Source organism: Zonotrichia albicollis, chromosome 6 (assembly GCF_047830755.1).
Source record: "Zonotrichia albicollis isolate bZonAlb1 chromosome 6, bZonAlb1.hap1, whole genome shotgun sequence".
Taxonomy (NCBI): domain Eukaryota; kingdom Metazoa; phylum Chordata; class Aves; order Passeriformes; family Passerellidae; genus Zonotrichia; species Zonotrichia albicollis.
The window spans coordinates 16,393,177-16,407,367 of record NC_133824.1 but is presented as its reverse complement, the minus strand read 5'-3'; the positions used below and the strand labels follow the sequence as shown (position 1 = coordinate 16,407,367).

The 14,191-nt window shown below is 51.6% G+C and overlaps 1 protein-coding gene and 1 long non-coding RNA gene across 2 annotated transcripts; both read left to right on the top strand.

Moving 5' to 3' along the window:
- Nucleotides 1-1,237: 1,237 nt before the first annotated feature.
- FOS (Fos proto-oncogene, AP-1 transcription factor subunit) lies at nucleotides 1,238-3,940 on the top strand. The gene is made up of 4 exons (XM_074542601.1): nucleotides 1,238-1,546; nucleotides 1,947-2,195; nucleotides 2,311-2,418; nucleotides 2,539-3,940. Exons 1-4 carry the CDS (start codon nucleotides 1,406-1,408, stop codon nucleotides 3,151-3,153), a joined length of 1,113 nt encoding a protein of 370 aa, XP_074398702.1. The 5' UTR covers nucleotides 1,238-1,405; the 3' UTR covers nucleotides 3,154-3,940.
- A 2,620-nt stretch (nucleotides 3,941-6,560) lies between these two features.
- On the top strand, nucleotides 6,561-9,734 carry LOC113459029 (uncharacterized). The gene is made up of 3 exons (XR_003379823.2): nucleotides 6,561-7,012; nucleotides 7,831-8,126; nucleotides 9,086-9,734. It is a non-coding gene; the product is annotated as an uncharacterized LOC113459029 (long non-coding RNA).
- Nucleotides 9,735-14,191: the final 4,457 nt, after the last annotated feature.

Genomic DNA, 14,191 nt, shown 5'->3' with positions numbered 1-14,191 from the left:
CCTGGAGACTGCGCTGCAGGCTCTGTTTGTTGCTGTAAACACGCTCCCTGCTGCAGCTTCCCTGTTACTATCTATAGCCGCGATCTCTTGGCTCCCGTGCAAGGCGAGTCTGCGGTCTGGCTCCCACCTTAGCCTGACCTGAGCCAGGGCTGCCGACATCCCCGTCGTGGGTGGGTGTCTCCGGGCTTCGCTGCAACAAGGATCAAAACAAAACCCAAACTGGAGGAAAGGACGAGCCTCGCCCCTTTCTCTCCTCGTCGGTGGTTTCCCGGTGGCTTTTTGCCCATGCTGTTGGCGGCTATCCCAGTCCCCCCCCCCCGTCATCCCGAGCACTGCTCCCAAGCTCTCCCAACCTTCTCGGGGGGCTGCGGCCCCTCAGGCTTCCCTGGCAGGGCTTCCCATCGCCCTGTGCCATTACCCTCACTCTCGATAATTACAAATACACATAATAGGGAAGTCAATAGTGACACATGAGCATAACGCGCTCCTCGCTGCAGGGACGGGCGTTAAGCTGAGCTTTCCCTGCCTGAGGCCCGCCGAGTACCTGTGCCCAGCTACGGGCAGACCCCGCTCAGTGCTGACGATGGGGCTCGACTTGCAGCGCAAAGCGCACCCCCGGCCCGCCGCGCCCCTTTTTCGCCGCCTTCCTTGGAGCACCTTGCTCCAAGGCTGCAAAGCTGTGCGGGGCCCCGCTGAGGGAGGGGATCACTTGCGGCGGGACGGCGCCCCCGGGGAGGGGGTCGCCTGCTACGGGACGGCATCCCCCACGGCAGTGCCCCCACGGCAGCCCCCGCAGGGTCTCGCCAGGCGAGGGGGGGAGGGGGGGAGGGGGAGGGGCCGTCGCGTCCCGAACCGTCCCGTCCCGTCCCGCGCGCCGCCCGCCCGCCCGCCGCACTTGGCTGCAGCCTGGAGCGCTTCCCGTCAGTCACGCCCCCTCGCACAGGATGTATCCCATATAAGGATATCTGCGTCAGTGGGTTCCCGAGCCCGGCTGTACCACTCCGTGCGGGGGGGGAAGCTCCATGGCCGCTCCCTCCAGCTCTGCCCTGGGGCCCCTCCGCCCCTGCTGTCACCCCCCGCCCCGTGCCTTGGTTCTCTCCCGGGGGGGGCGGGGGCAGACGGCGCACGGAGCGGCCCCGGGGAGGCGCGGGGCGAGCGCGGGGCGGGCGGCCCCCCCCAGAAGCGCGGGTGGCGCGTTCCCTGTGACGTCGGCGGGAGGGGGTATAAAAGGGAGGCACGGCGCGGTACTCCAGCAGCTCAGGCAGCCCCGGCGGTGGAGCGGAGAGACGCGCGGCGCGGACCGGCACAGGGACGCACGCAGCCGACCCCTCCTCGCTTCATCCCCAAGGACGCTTCGCCACCGTCGCATCACCTCTCGCTCTCGGCTTGTGCGCACCGAGCCGACATGATGTATCAGGGCTTCGCCGGAGAGTACGAGGCTTCGTCCTCCCGCTGCAGCAGCGCTTCCCCTGCCGGGGACAGCCTCACCTATTACCCCTCTCCGGCGGACTCCTTCTCGAGCATGGGATCGCCTGTCAACCCGCAGGTGAGTTGCCGAGCGTGCCGGCTGCGCTCTTGGCCGGGGCAGGAGCGCTCAGGAGGGGACGGGACGGGAGCGGGTGGCGCGGGGCTGGCCGTGTCCGTGGAGGAGGTCAGGCTGGAGACTGGCATGGGGAGCGGCCCCGGTGCCGAGGTGGGGCGGTTGGGGGGTGCCGTAGCCCGGGCCGCGCTCTGCGGCGGGTGTGTAAAGCGGCTTCATTGATAAAACGCGAGTTCATTGAGGAGACTCCGGAGCAGCGTCTGCGTCAGCGCGGACGTCAGAGATATTTATAACAGGCCGCTCTCGTGTGGAGCCGGCGCTGGCAGCGCGGCGCCGCGGCCCCGGGGACGGCGGGGAGCGGCCCGGGCGCTCCGCTGACGGCAGCCCCCCTTCCTCTGACCTACAGGACTTCTGCACCGACCTGGCCGCCTCCAGCGCCAGCTTTGTGCCTACGGTGACGGCTATCTCCACCAGCCCCGACCTGCAGTGGCTGGTGCAGCCCACTCTCATCTCTTCAGTGGCCCCCTCCCAGAGCCGCGGGCACCCCTACGGCGTCTCGGCGGCCGCCCCCACCACCTCCTACTCCCGCCCCGCAGTGCTGAAGGCGCCGGGCGGCCGCGGACAGAGCATCGGCCGCCGGGGCAAAGTCGAACAGGTGAGTGCGGATCGGAGTTGTTGCGGGGGATTGGGGAGACGCGCCGCCGGCGGGTTGCTCTGGCCGGGGGGCACCGGGCTGGCAGCGGGACTGAGCTGTCTCTCTCTGCCCGCAGCTGTCCCCGGAGGAGGAGGAAAAGAGAAGGATCCGCCGGGAACGGAACAAGATGGCAGCGGCCAAGTGCCGCAACCGGCGGCGGGAGCTCACCGACACGCTGCAGGCGGTAAGTGCTGCCCGGGAGGTGGCGGGGGAAGAGGGAGTACCGGGGGCGGGGATGACAGGAGAAAGGGGACTCCAGCTGGGAGTGATGCCGGCCCTGGCTGACAGCCTGCTCTCTCTGCAGGAGACCGACCAGCTGGAGGAGGAGAAGTCCGCGCTGCAGGCGGAGATTGCTAACCTGCTGAAGGAGAAGGAGAAGCTGGAGTTTATCCTGGCGGCTCACCGGCCCGCCTGCAAGATGCCCGAGGAGTTGTGCTTCTCCGAGGAGCTGGCAGCTGCCAGCGCCGCTACCGCGCTGGACCTGGGCACCCCCAGCCCCCCCATGACCGAGGAGGCTGCCTTTGCTCTGCCGCTGATGCCTGAAGCGCCGCCGGCCGTGCCGCCCAAGGAGACCGGCAGCAGCGGGCTGGAGCTCAAGGCTGAGCCCTTCGACGAGCTGCTCTTCTCCACGGGGCCGCGGGAGGCCTCCCGCTCTGTGCCCGACATGGACCTGCCTGGGGCCTCCTTCTACCCGTCGGACTGGGAGTCGCTGACTGCCGGGACCAGCGGTGAGCTGGAGCCCCTCTGCACCCCTGTGGTGACCTGCACCCCGTGCCCCAGCACCTACACCTCCACCTTCGTCTTCACCTACCCCGAGGCAGAGGCCTTCCCCAGCTGCGCTGCCGCGCACCGGAAGGGCAGCAGCAGCAACGAGCCCTCGTCCGACTCCCTCAGCTCCCCCACCCTGCTGGCTTTGTGAAGGGCTCCAGCACTGACTGACCTGCTGGGCCCCCTCCCCTGCCCACGCACCCCCACGGACTTGCAGCTGTGCCCCATGGGGCTCCCCAGGCCTGGGGAGGGCCCTGCCACCGCCACCCCCTGTCTGGCCTGGCGCCCCGGGGCCTGGCAGAGCGTCATGCACCGAGGTCTCTTACCTCTTCCAGAGATGTAGCAAATCGCATGGAGTTTGTCTTGTCCCCAGTGGCCCATCCATGAGAGCTGGTAGTCTGTAGCATGTCCCACATGGCTGGGTAGGTGACTCCCTCCCCTCCTTAGTATCACTAGCATTAACTAATTAATCTCTTGGTTTTAAATGATTGGAATTTAACCTGGTGCTGGGTATCTCCAACTCGTATCTAGTGCAGCTGATTAACAATAACTACTGTGTTCCTGGCAATATCGTGTTCTGATGACTTAGCAATGACCCATCTTATGTGGGGGGAAAGAGACTCTATTTTATTTTCTAGTAGGTAGATAAATAGCTATATCCATGTACTGTAGTTCTACATTGATGTTCATTGTAACTTTACTGATCATGCATTGTTGAGGTGGTCTGAATGTTCTGACATAAGTTTTCCATGAAAACGTTTTTATTGTGTTTTTAATTTATTTATTAAGACGGATTCTCAGATATTTATATTTTTATTTTATTTTTTTCTACCTTGAGGTCTTTTTTGACATGTGGAAAGTGAATTTGGATGAAACTTAAGCATTGTTTGCTTATTATTGTTCAGAGACATTGTCAATAAAAGCATTTAAGTTGACTACTGGAGCTGTCCTTGTGTTGCCTTTTGCACTTGCTTCCTTGTGACCTCAAAGGGGTTCTCTAGCCTCTAATTTTGTCTGGGCTTTATAAACTGCAGACACCTGCAATCTGCCTGAGACTAAGGGTGGTAATACCATTTAGGCCAGCCCTGTCCTTGTCCTGGTGCTAGTCAGGGCTGGCTGTAGTTACACCCATTCCGGCAGGCGCCAAGGTCACTCCCCATGGCCTTTCCCAGCTGAGCTGTCTGGGTCTGGTCCCCTTCTATGTCTGTGTGTCACCTGCTGTGCCCTTTCACCAGCTAGCTCAAGGTCTTGCTGGAAAGTGCTGAAAGGGCATCTCTAGGCTGGGGCCCACATGATCATTTCCATGTGCCTAACAGCTCAACTTCCTTGTCCCTGGATGTGGTCTGGTTCCTCTAGCAGCAGCTATGGCCTATCTTCTTTGGACATAAGGGCATGAGAAAGGCTTGTGCACTCCTTACTTTGGGGTGAGTGGTATAAAGGCAAACCACTGGCTCTTCAGTTTCTATCAAAGCCAGCCCAGTCCTGGAATGAATGAGTTAGAGCAAATGGCACACACATTCTAGGAACGTGCTGCCTCCTTGGAGTCTCTGGAAATGTGGTCTCTCCTGCTGAGTCAGTTGAGAAAGAGAAAGGCTGCTACCCTCTGTAAGCCCTGCTGCTTGTGCAGTGAAATGTGCTCTGCTGGCAGCACAGCAGCTGGGCCAGCTTATCCCTGCTTGCAGAGCAGTGGTCTGCTCCCTCCCTGATGGCTGCATATGAAGGGACCCCTGAGAATGGCAAGGTCTCCCTGACAGCCTCCAGCCCTGCCACTCCAGTTTGAGAACTCCTTTCTCAAGGTGAAAGCAAAGATATCACCTGTGCACACACATGTGTCCAGCTGAAGGCCATCCTGACACCATGGTCTCAGGGAGTCTCTGTGGGCTGGCATTCAGGGTCAGGTTTCTGTAAGTCCACATCTCCTGGTCACTGCAGCAGGCTCTGCCTTTTTCCACCCCTTCCCTAATCAGAACACACACAGGATCTATCTCATCTCAGCACTGAGTATTGCAGCTCCATGACTTGCTCAACAAGGCCTGCCCTGTGTAAAAGCAAATATTACAAGTGCAGTTCCCCATCTTTCAACATTAATCTGTAGGCAGAGCTGACAAGTGATGAAGATTAATCCCACTTGCTACTAAGCAGCAGCTACTTTCACATAGCCACTTGAGTTTACACGGGCAACACCCAGCTGCAGCAAATGCACAGAGGCACTGAACCATGAAGCAGTCATGTAGGTGGTGGGTGATGCTACAGGGGAGTCAGACTTATGTGACAGGTAACCCTGTGAAGTCAGCAAATCGGGAATGACAATGTGCTGTCTTGCTGAAACACAATCAAATTCAGAGTTGAACAATTCAGGTCTCTGGGAGCCCATGCGCGCTGCTGAAATCACCAGACATTCAGCAGAGGCTGAAGCAAACGGGTCCACAATGTCCAAAAATACCACATCGTTCAAAAGTGGCTTCTACCTCAAATTAGGTGGAGTGATCCTGGCCCGATCATCTCTCATGATCATTGGACAGGCTAAAGAAAAATCTAGAGCTAAATTCAGAGAGCAGTCCTGCAGCCTAAGCAAGGCTTCTCTTTTTAACAGAAATGATAGCAAGTGCCAAGTCTAAGTGTCAGCTTTTGCATTTCTTATGCAAAGATGTCAGATTCAGGGGTGGCACTACATGAGACACTTTATGTCTAACCCCAGGCTCCAGCCTTACTCCTTGCCTTCAGCCATAAACAATCCAGAATTCAGGATGTGCTACATAAAATTTATGCTGTGTTATGAACGTGATTTATCTGTTCCCTAGCATTTGAGAATTATGTAGTGAAGTCACACTTAAAACAGGGAGAATCTTGCCACTATCTTCAGCTGGGGAATAATCCAGCAATCTCTGCCTGCAATGTGTTATAAGCATGTGCTTCAATTACAAGCTGTATCTGATCCATCACGCAGATACCAGCACAACGCTTTGTGAAACACAACAATGGAACGAGATAAGACACGTAGGGAACTCTCGTGTTATTTCTGACGCCTCCTGTGCTCCTGATGCCTCTGAGGGCGGTCGTGTAATTAATTCTTAGAAATGCAACTGCAACGCAACGCAAGGCAGAGTGGAACTGTTGTTACGAATAGCAGAAAGCAGAGCTGTAAAACAACGCGAAGATCCTTAAACGCGTTTACGGCAGAACACAGCAGGGCTGCCCAGCCCAGCAGCACGTCCTGCCCGGCCGCAGGGTTCTGCGGCTCCAGGGCAGCTCCGGTGCGGACAGCAGCGGCAGTCCCGACCCTCTGCTGAGCGCACGGCCCGCACCCCGCCTGCGGCCCGCGCCGCGGGGCCGGTCCCTGCCCTCAGCGCGGGGCCGGTCCCTGCCCTCAGCGCGGGCTCCCGCCTCGCACCGGCCCCGCCTCGCCGCGCCGCTCTGCGCCTGCGCGCGCCCCTGTTTACTGTTTGGTTGCCGGGGCGCCGCGCGCGGGCGCGCCGGGGACGTGACGTGACGTCGCGCTCCCCGCGGGGACGCCGCGAGCCAGCGCCGTGACGCGCGCGCTTCCGGCCGTGCCCATATATGGCAAGGCGGCGGCGCCGCGCTTCCCGGGCGGCGGGAAGGAGCCCGCAGGGGGACGGGCACCGGGGCGGGCTGCCGTGCCCCCCGGCCGTGCTCCCGCGGCCCGGGACACCACTCCCTCCCTTGCCCCACTCGGCTCCTCGCAGGTGGAGCCCCCGGGAGGGCTGAGCAGGCAGCCCGGTCTCCGTTCCATCCCCTCCGGCGCTCCCGTTGCCCTTGCGGGGTGAGGCGTCAGGAGAAGCCGTTGGCATTCCAAGCAGCCGGGTGCTGAGTCCCGGGCGAGCTCACACGCGGCGGTTCGCAGCTCTCGCTGTCCCTAACTTGGCTTCCGTGGCATCACCCCCACCCGGAAACCTCCACAGCCATCAAGAATTGATCCGTGATGGTGGGAAAACAGAACGGAACTAACCACCCCAACCTCCCCCATAGCTGACAACTGGCTTTTATCTCCAGTAGGTGGAAGAAAAGAATTACCTATTACTTTTTTTTTTTTTTTTTTTTTTTTTTTTTTTTTTTTTACGTACAGTTGCAGCACAAGAGCTGCCCTATGAACTCGGCTGCAGTGTACCGGGTGACCAGACACCCATATCCTTGAACATTCGCTCCGCTAGTCCTCCTGCCATTTGTCTTTTTGTTACTTTTTGTTACAAAAATCCGACTCTACTGCTTTCCGTCAAAATAGAACAGAAAGTTTACCAAAAGAGGTATCAAAGCCAGTGGACAGTCAAAATAAAAATGGATTATTCAGAGGAGATAAGGTTCTGGAGAAAAATTAAATTAATATTTTGCTCTGTGCTCATTGTAGAGGAACCTAAGAATATTCCCGTACTTATTCTTGATCTTATGAAAGATTTATCAGAGGACCTGTTTCAAACTGAAGGTCTGTAGAAAAGGTAGTGAAACAAATGGCTAAAATAAAAAGTGTTGAACAATTGGATTGCATTATATTCATCCAAGAGTTTTAAAAGAAGTCAAGACTGAAATAGCTGAGCTGCTACTAATGGTTTTTGTGTAACATTGCGTTTAGAAGGGCTTTGATAACAGAAACAGGGAAGTTAGTTAATATGCCAATTAAAAAAAAAAACCAAAACACAGAACAAAAAAACCCCAGCAGCCTGAAAAGTTCTGTAGAGCTGCTGAGCAACGAGCCTGTTCTCTGTACCACCCATGTTAGTGAAAACTTTAAAAGTTGAACTAGTGGATGCAGGGAGAAAATGAGGTACTGTGAAAGATGGCAGAACCTTTCTAATGAGAACTCCTGACCTTACAGATTGTTTGGAGTCCTGTGAGGAGTCAGCAAAGCATGTGGACAAGAGACATCCAGCTGGTGTTTCCTACTTGGGTTTCTAAAAGGTGTTCAACAAAATCTGTGAGCAAAACCTTCTGAAGGAACTGTAGAATAAGAGAAGTTTTCATGTGGATAGATGACACTGCATCAAAGACAGGTCTCTGTAAGACAGAACAAAACTATTTCTTCGTGGATTCAGCCAACATTCAAAGCTCCACAAGGATCTGATTTGGAGCCTGTGGACCGAAAGCAAATGTAGTAAAACATCACAATACAAAGTGAGTGGGTGGTACAATTTGATGTACATACATGTAAAGTGTTTTAAATGGGAGATAAACAGTCCATTTCAATCACACAGAAACAGCCTAGAAGCTGATTTATCACTTGGGAACAAGCTCTTGGCAAAATAATAGCTCTGTGAAAACCCCAGTTCAAGGCTTGGTAAATGAGCAAATCGAGTGTGTGGAGATAAGGAATTAGAGCAAGAGAATAAAAGCATGGAGTGTCATTATGGCACGGGATAAATCCATGGTGTGCCAGTGCTTTGAATGTTGTGTACAGTTCTGATCTTTAGAAGCACAGAGAGCATTGTGAGAGGTTCAGACAAATGTTGGAAAGTGTGGGACAGCTTCTAGGTCAGAAGCAGGTAAGGTAACTAGGGCTCTTCAGCTTCACAGACACAAGTTAGGGGATGTTTCTTTCAGTGTAAGAATGATGTACAACAAGCAAAACCTGGGGAAACGTGGAATAAAGCCAGATTTGACAAGGTTGCTCAATCTGTGGGTACTTGTAGAAAACCTTTTTGCCTGATTTTGGTTATACGACAAGGTTTTTTGTTTTTTGGGGTTTTTTTTGAGATTAAAACTCCAGAAAATGAACGCAAATAAAAGTTAGTGAGGACTATTAAATACACAAATATACCCTTTGGCTGTGCAAGTCCTGATTTTGAAATTTCTGGGACCTTAGTGGTGAGGCAGCACTGCACACTGACCACTGACTTTGTCCTCACTACTTTCTTCAAGTGGTTGCTACCAGGTAGTGTCAGAACACTGTGGTTGATAACAGAGAGGGGCAAAAGCTGTGCTTGATTTCATAAAATATGACTATTTCTATGTGGAGTTGTAGGGATTTAGCTGAACTCTTGCTTTTTCCTGTGCTTCCATATTATAATGGCATTTGAATTGTTTAAATTACCAGAAGATATGATCTCATATATCCGTGTGCCTTATCTATTCAGATCTTTTGCTGATAAGGTTGTTCTTTGGAGCTGCATCCGGGAGCCCTTCCAGGCAGAGGTGGGCTGGTGACCCAGTGAGGTGCTGAAGTGAAACCAACACCACCCATTCTTCTCATTTGGAACCAGCGGATGTTCACAAGGGACCTGGAATTATATCAACAGGATATCATGGGAAAACAAAAGAAGGCTGGAACTAGCATGTGGACAATGTAGCTTTATCATTTCCAATTAAGGAGCTCTTGTTCTGTGGAGTGCTGTCCTGTCCCCTGCCACCCCTGGCATCTTTAGTCTGCACAACAACAGATTTTCAGCTCTTCTTCACTGATTAGATTTGAGCTCTGTTTTTATACAAATGTTTTGTATCTTGGTCTATTGGCTATGGACAACCAGCTGCAACATTAAAGGAGTAATTTTAATTCTGATTGCATTGCATCTTCCACTTGGTAAGGATTGAGTGCTTTTTAAATAGCCCATCTTGAATCTTATGCTCCGGAAGAAGGGAAGAGAAACCAACTCATAATATAGTATTTATCTGGTTTGCAAAATTAAATATTTTCCCTGAATAGGTAATGGTATTGCAAAGGCCATAAAGTACAGTAGCAGTGTTAATCTTTAAGCATATCATCTGAAAGGTACATGGAATTCAGATATTGTGAGGATATTTGGGTTTTTAAATAAAACATTATTTTGACACTGCTTTGAAGTATATTGGGTGCTTCAGCATGAGAGTGATAAAATTCCTGATATGAAGCATTTGAATTCTAATTGTAGGAAAAATAACAGTTGCTAGTAGCACAGGGAGAAGGACAAGCTCTGTTGCAGCACTTAGGCATGTGGTATGGCAGTTGAATCAAAATAGCAACGTAACCTAATGGTGATGTGTCACTAACCTCGAGGACACCAGGGGAGATACAACAAAGTAATTTGCTGTCATTACATAAGAACTGAGTACAAAGCCAAGAATGGGGTTTCGGCACAGATAAGGATTCCACTCCAAGACTTTCAAAGAATTCAGCTCTTCAAAGCTTTAACTATCCACGGGCCTCTCAGATCCTCCCATCCCCTTCATTCTCCCCCCCTCCCCCCATGGCTGTGGTTTTTTGCTGCTATTTGTCAGCAATTTCCAGGTGCCACCAGCCTGGGTCCCTTGGCTATGCCTGTGCTGCCGAATCAAAGAGGGGAGGAATCAAGCTTGGCATTTGACTCCTGCTTGTGCGCTACACAGTAATGATTCTGGTTTCTGAAACAGTCTTGGCATGTGTCAAGCAGCGATCTCCAAGATGATGGTTGGGGGTAGCTCAGAGGGTAGCATGTGTCCAGTGAGCCTTGAAAAAGACTCTGAGACTGGACCCCCTGCACTCTTCTGGGTGATCCAGCAACATCCCAGCAGGTTTCATACTGTCAAACACCCCTCTGTGCTGTGGCACACGACAAATCCTTTAGCTTCATGTTGTAAATCATCCTCCTGGGCTATGGCACAAGCTCTCTTTTGTTAAAATCTGCCTGTCTGAAATAACACTCCTGAAATAATACTTATTTAGGACCACTTGTAGTTTGGAGGTGACCCCCAGCCAGGTGCTGTGTGGTGTGGATGGGTGAGTGACTGCCCAGCCCTTCCAGCACAGAACAGTTCCTGGCCCAGCTTCACTTGGCACTGTAGATGCTGCCTGTGCCAGGCTATAAACAAGCTCTGGCAGGTTAGAGGATTTACCTTGTTGTAAGGGTTGTGTAACATGTTCAGTGCTCCAGAAGGAATCCCGATGACTGCAGTGTTTGATAAATTATCTCCACATCATCCTAAATATGGAGTGGGATTAAAGGGAAACACAAACTGATGTTTTTCACTGAATGGCAGACACGTAGCTCTAACTGGTGGGAAACATGGTGAAATAACACACATGGAAACATATTATTCTAGCTGGATGCATATTTTCAAGATCTTTGTTTCTGTCTCGGACCTTAGCCAAGGGGCATAGCAAGCTGATGGCATGGTTTCCACCCTTTAAGAACCATGAAATAGTAGTCACATGAGCTGCATCCCTCAGAAGGGATGATCCTGCTGAGGAATATTTATTTGAGAAAAGTTTTATCTATCTTCTACATACTTTTATGTTCCAAGGGCAAATGCTTCACTGGATCTTAGTCCTGTCACATTTAGTTAAGACCTAATGAAATTCTTTTTGTTGTTGTTTTACTCCTTATTGCAGAAAGGCACTACAGGAATGCAAGACTCTTGCTCATTACACCAGAATAGTATTAACATGGCTTCTTCATAAACCTGCCATATAGTTTTATGTCATTTACATAAGTCAAGATTTGCCAAGAAATCTTTAGGACTTCAGAATTGAGGGGGTTCTTTTTATATCTTTTAGAATGTATAATTTGAGAAGGATTTTACTGTGCAAGTATTTTCATGCCAAAATAAATGCAGCTTATTTCTTATAGAGTAGGTAAGGATGATTCTGGAACCAATAGGATGGTTCTGGAATGGTGATACTTCTGTGCTTGCAGTAAAAGCGCCAACCTATTCCATTTGCTGGATATAAGGAATAGAGTGTAACTCCATGCAGTCAAACCGAGCAAAATCTCTCATTTCCAAATCACTCTATGACCAAAGTTGGCAATATTTTTCCACTCTGTGCCACTATGTCACTTGTTGTTGTATCATCAGAGAGTAACTGTGGCTGAAGGCCTAAACATGGGTTGGGTGCATGTGAAAATGATTATCATAGCTAGCTTAAGGCACGTGTACTAGCACAGGGAATGACTTCACAGCTTCCAATCTTATAATAAATATAGCTTAATTACTGGATATTGCATGACAGCTTGTGCCCTGCAGGTGAGAAGGCACAGAATGTGGTAAGGACAGGCTCTGACTTCTAAGCAAAGGTTTGTATTTCCTTTTAAGATACATTATGCACTGAAATAATCATCTGTGTTTAAGAGAATGAAGTATTTATTATATAATGATTCCCACCTGAGGATCTTGGAACTCCTTATGGGCACTGATGATTGGAGGGTTCTGTTGTAGTTTGCAGCTTACCATGAACCATTCAAAGCAGCATCTGAACACTTTCCCATTAACCTCAAAAGTGACTAATACACAGATGTGTGGTTTGTTCCCCTCTCCTCTCCCCAGCAGATTTTGTGTTGCATTGTGTTTGTGCTACAGGTGTAAACAGCAGAGCTTGCAGTCTGAATGGGCAGGTACTGAAGGGTCCTTGGTCCTTAGGGAACTCATTCTCCAAATTTTGGAAAATTGTATCCCTTGCAAAGGCCAATATTACATTATTGCAGAGAAGCTACAGTTTCAGGAGACCTTAATTCATTTCATTCTGTTTTATTCCTGGCTTATACACAGTTACTTGCCTGACCTCTCAATTAAATGGTCCAGGAAGTTACACCTGCACAATGAATGTATTTATGTGGGAGAGTTAGGCTGCACTGAATCCCTGACCAAAGTTACTGCAGAACCAATCAAGTAGCTGACAGAACTGCATGAACTCCTGTGGAACAGCATATCCAGGACCTAAGTGATTTGCCTAAGCTCAGTTTGGAGTGTTCAGTCTTCAGAGCATGTGCTAAAATCCTCATGTTTTACCATGAAAGTGACCAAACACTGGAGCAGGTTGTGTGGAGAGGCTGTAGAACCTCCAGCCTTGGAGGTGATCAAAACTGGACTGGCTGAGGCCCTGAGCCACCGTCTGCTTTGAGCAGGGGTGGGAAGGGTGGCCTTCAGAGACCCCTTCCAACTTCTGTTGATGCACTGAGTGAGTGAATGGCTGGATCAGCTGTATCACAGAGAGCTGAGTAATGCCCTGGTGGTGTGTGTGAAAGCAGCTGAGTGGTAACAGGGTTTGTGGCAAGGAACTACTCCAGATGTAGGAAATATCTCTACGTTTATGTATAAGAATCTCTAAGATCTGGATGTCATGCTCTGACAGATCTAACTAGCAATTTAAAATACTATCTTTGCGGTCTACAGTGTGTTGCTAGTTCTCCTGGGTGACAGCCTGTGGGGTACCCTTGCCCATGCCCAGAACTCTTAGCTAACCAAGTGACTGAGGAAAGGGCTTGTGCAGAGCTCCCTGATGCCCAGTGACAAGGACTGATGTTCCCATTCTTCTTCTGCCTCCCCTGGAACAGGTGTGTTAGCCCAGGACAGGAGAGCAGGGTGGAGAGACTTAGATGGGAATGCCTGCAACCACCCCAGTCATAATCATTCACCCCAGAGTTAAACACCTGAGGCAGCACTTCTAAGCTCAGCCACCTCTCAACCCAGATTTTTGGGGTCCCAGGACATCCATTTGCTGGGGCTTCTTTTTGTCCTGTGTCTGATTTTCTGTAGGTGTCATTTGTGAATAAAATTCTATAGTTTAAATCAACATTCTGTAATTCATAACTTATAATTTAAATATAATATAAATTATATATAATTTAAATGTAATTTAAAATTTATCCTGGAACGGAGAGCAGCATGCAAATGTCTTTGTAGCCTTGGTGCTCATTTGCACAATGGATGTGAGCATTATCCTGACCTGTAGCAAAGCTGACCAGCAAAATGGCCAGTGTTTCCTGGGTATTGGCAGGTCCGTTGTCAGTGAAGGAGCCTGGATGCTTCTTGGGATTTCATCATCCCAGTGCCTGGAGTCATGTGGTTATGTAAGAATTTAGATTTCGGTTTTTGTTAAGCATGTGTTTATATCTCGAGATCAAAGGGGACAGTTGGGCAATACGAACCTTGTAGCCCCAGACGCTTGAAGCAACAAGCACCGTCCAACGCTGACAGCAGAATATCGGGAAGCTCACCGCAGCTCTGGGGCTCAGGCTCGTGGGCTGGCACCGTGGGTGCAGCCGGCTGGGCAGCCCCTCCGCCCGCCCCCCCCGCCTGTAGGAAACACCCCCGGACTCTGCGTCCCCTGGCCAGGTCCCCGGGACAGTCGCCACCTGCGCTCCCGGCCGCCCGCCCGGCTCTCCGTCCCCGCTCCCCGCCGGTGTCCCGGCCCTGCCCGTGCCGGTATCTGTGTCCGTGTTTCTGTCCGTGCCCGTGCCCAGGGGGCGCATCCCGCAATGCCCTTTCTTGGCCGGTGGCTGCCCGGGGCCCTT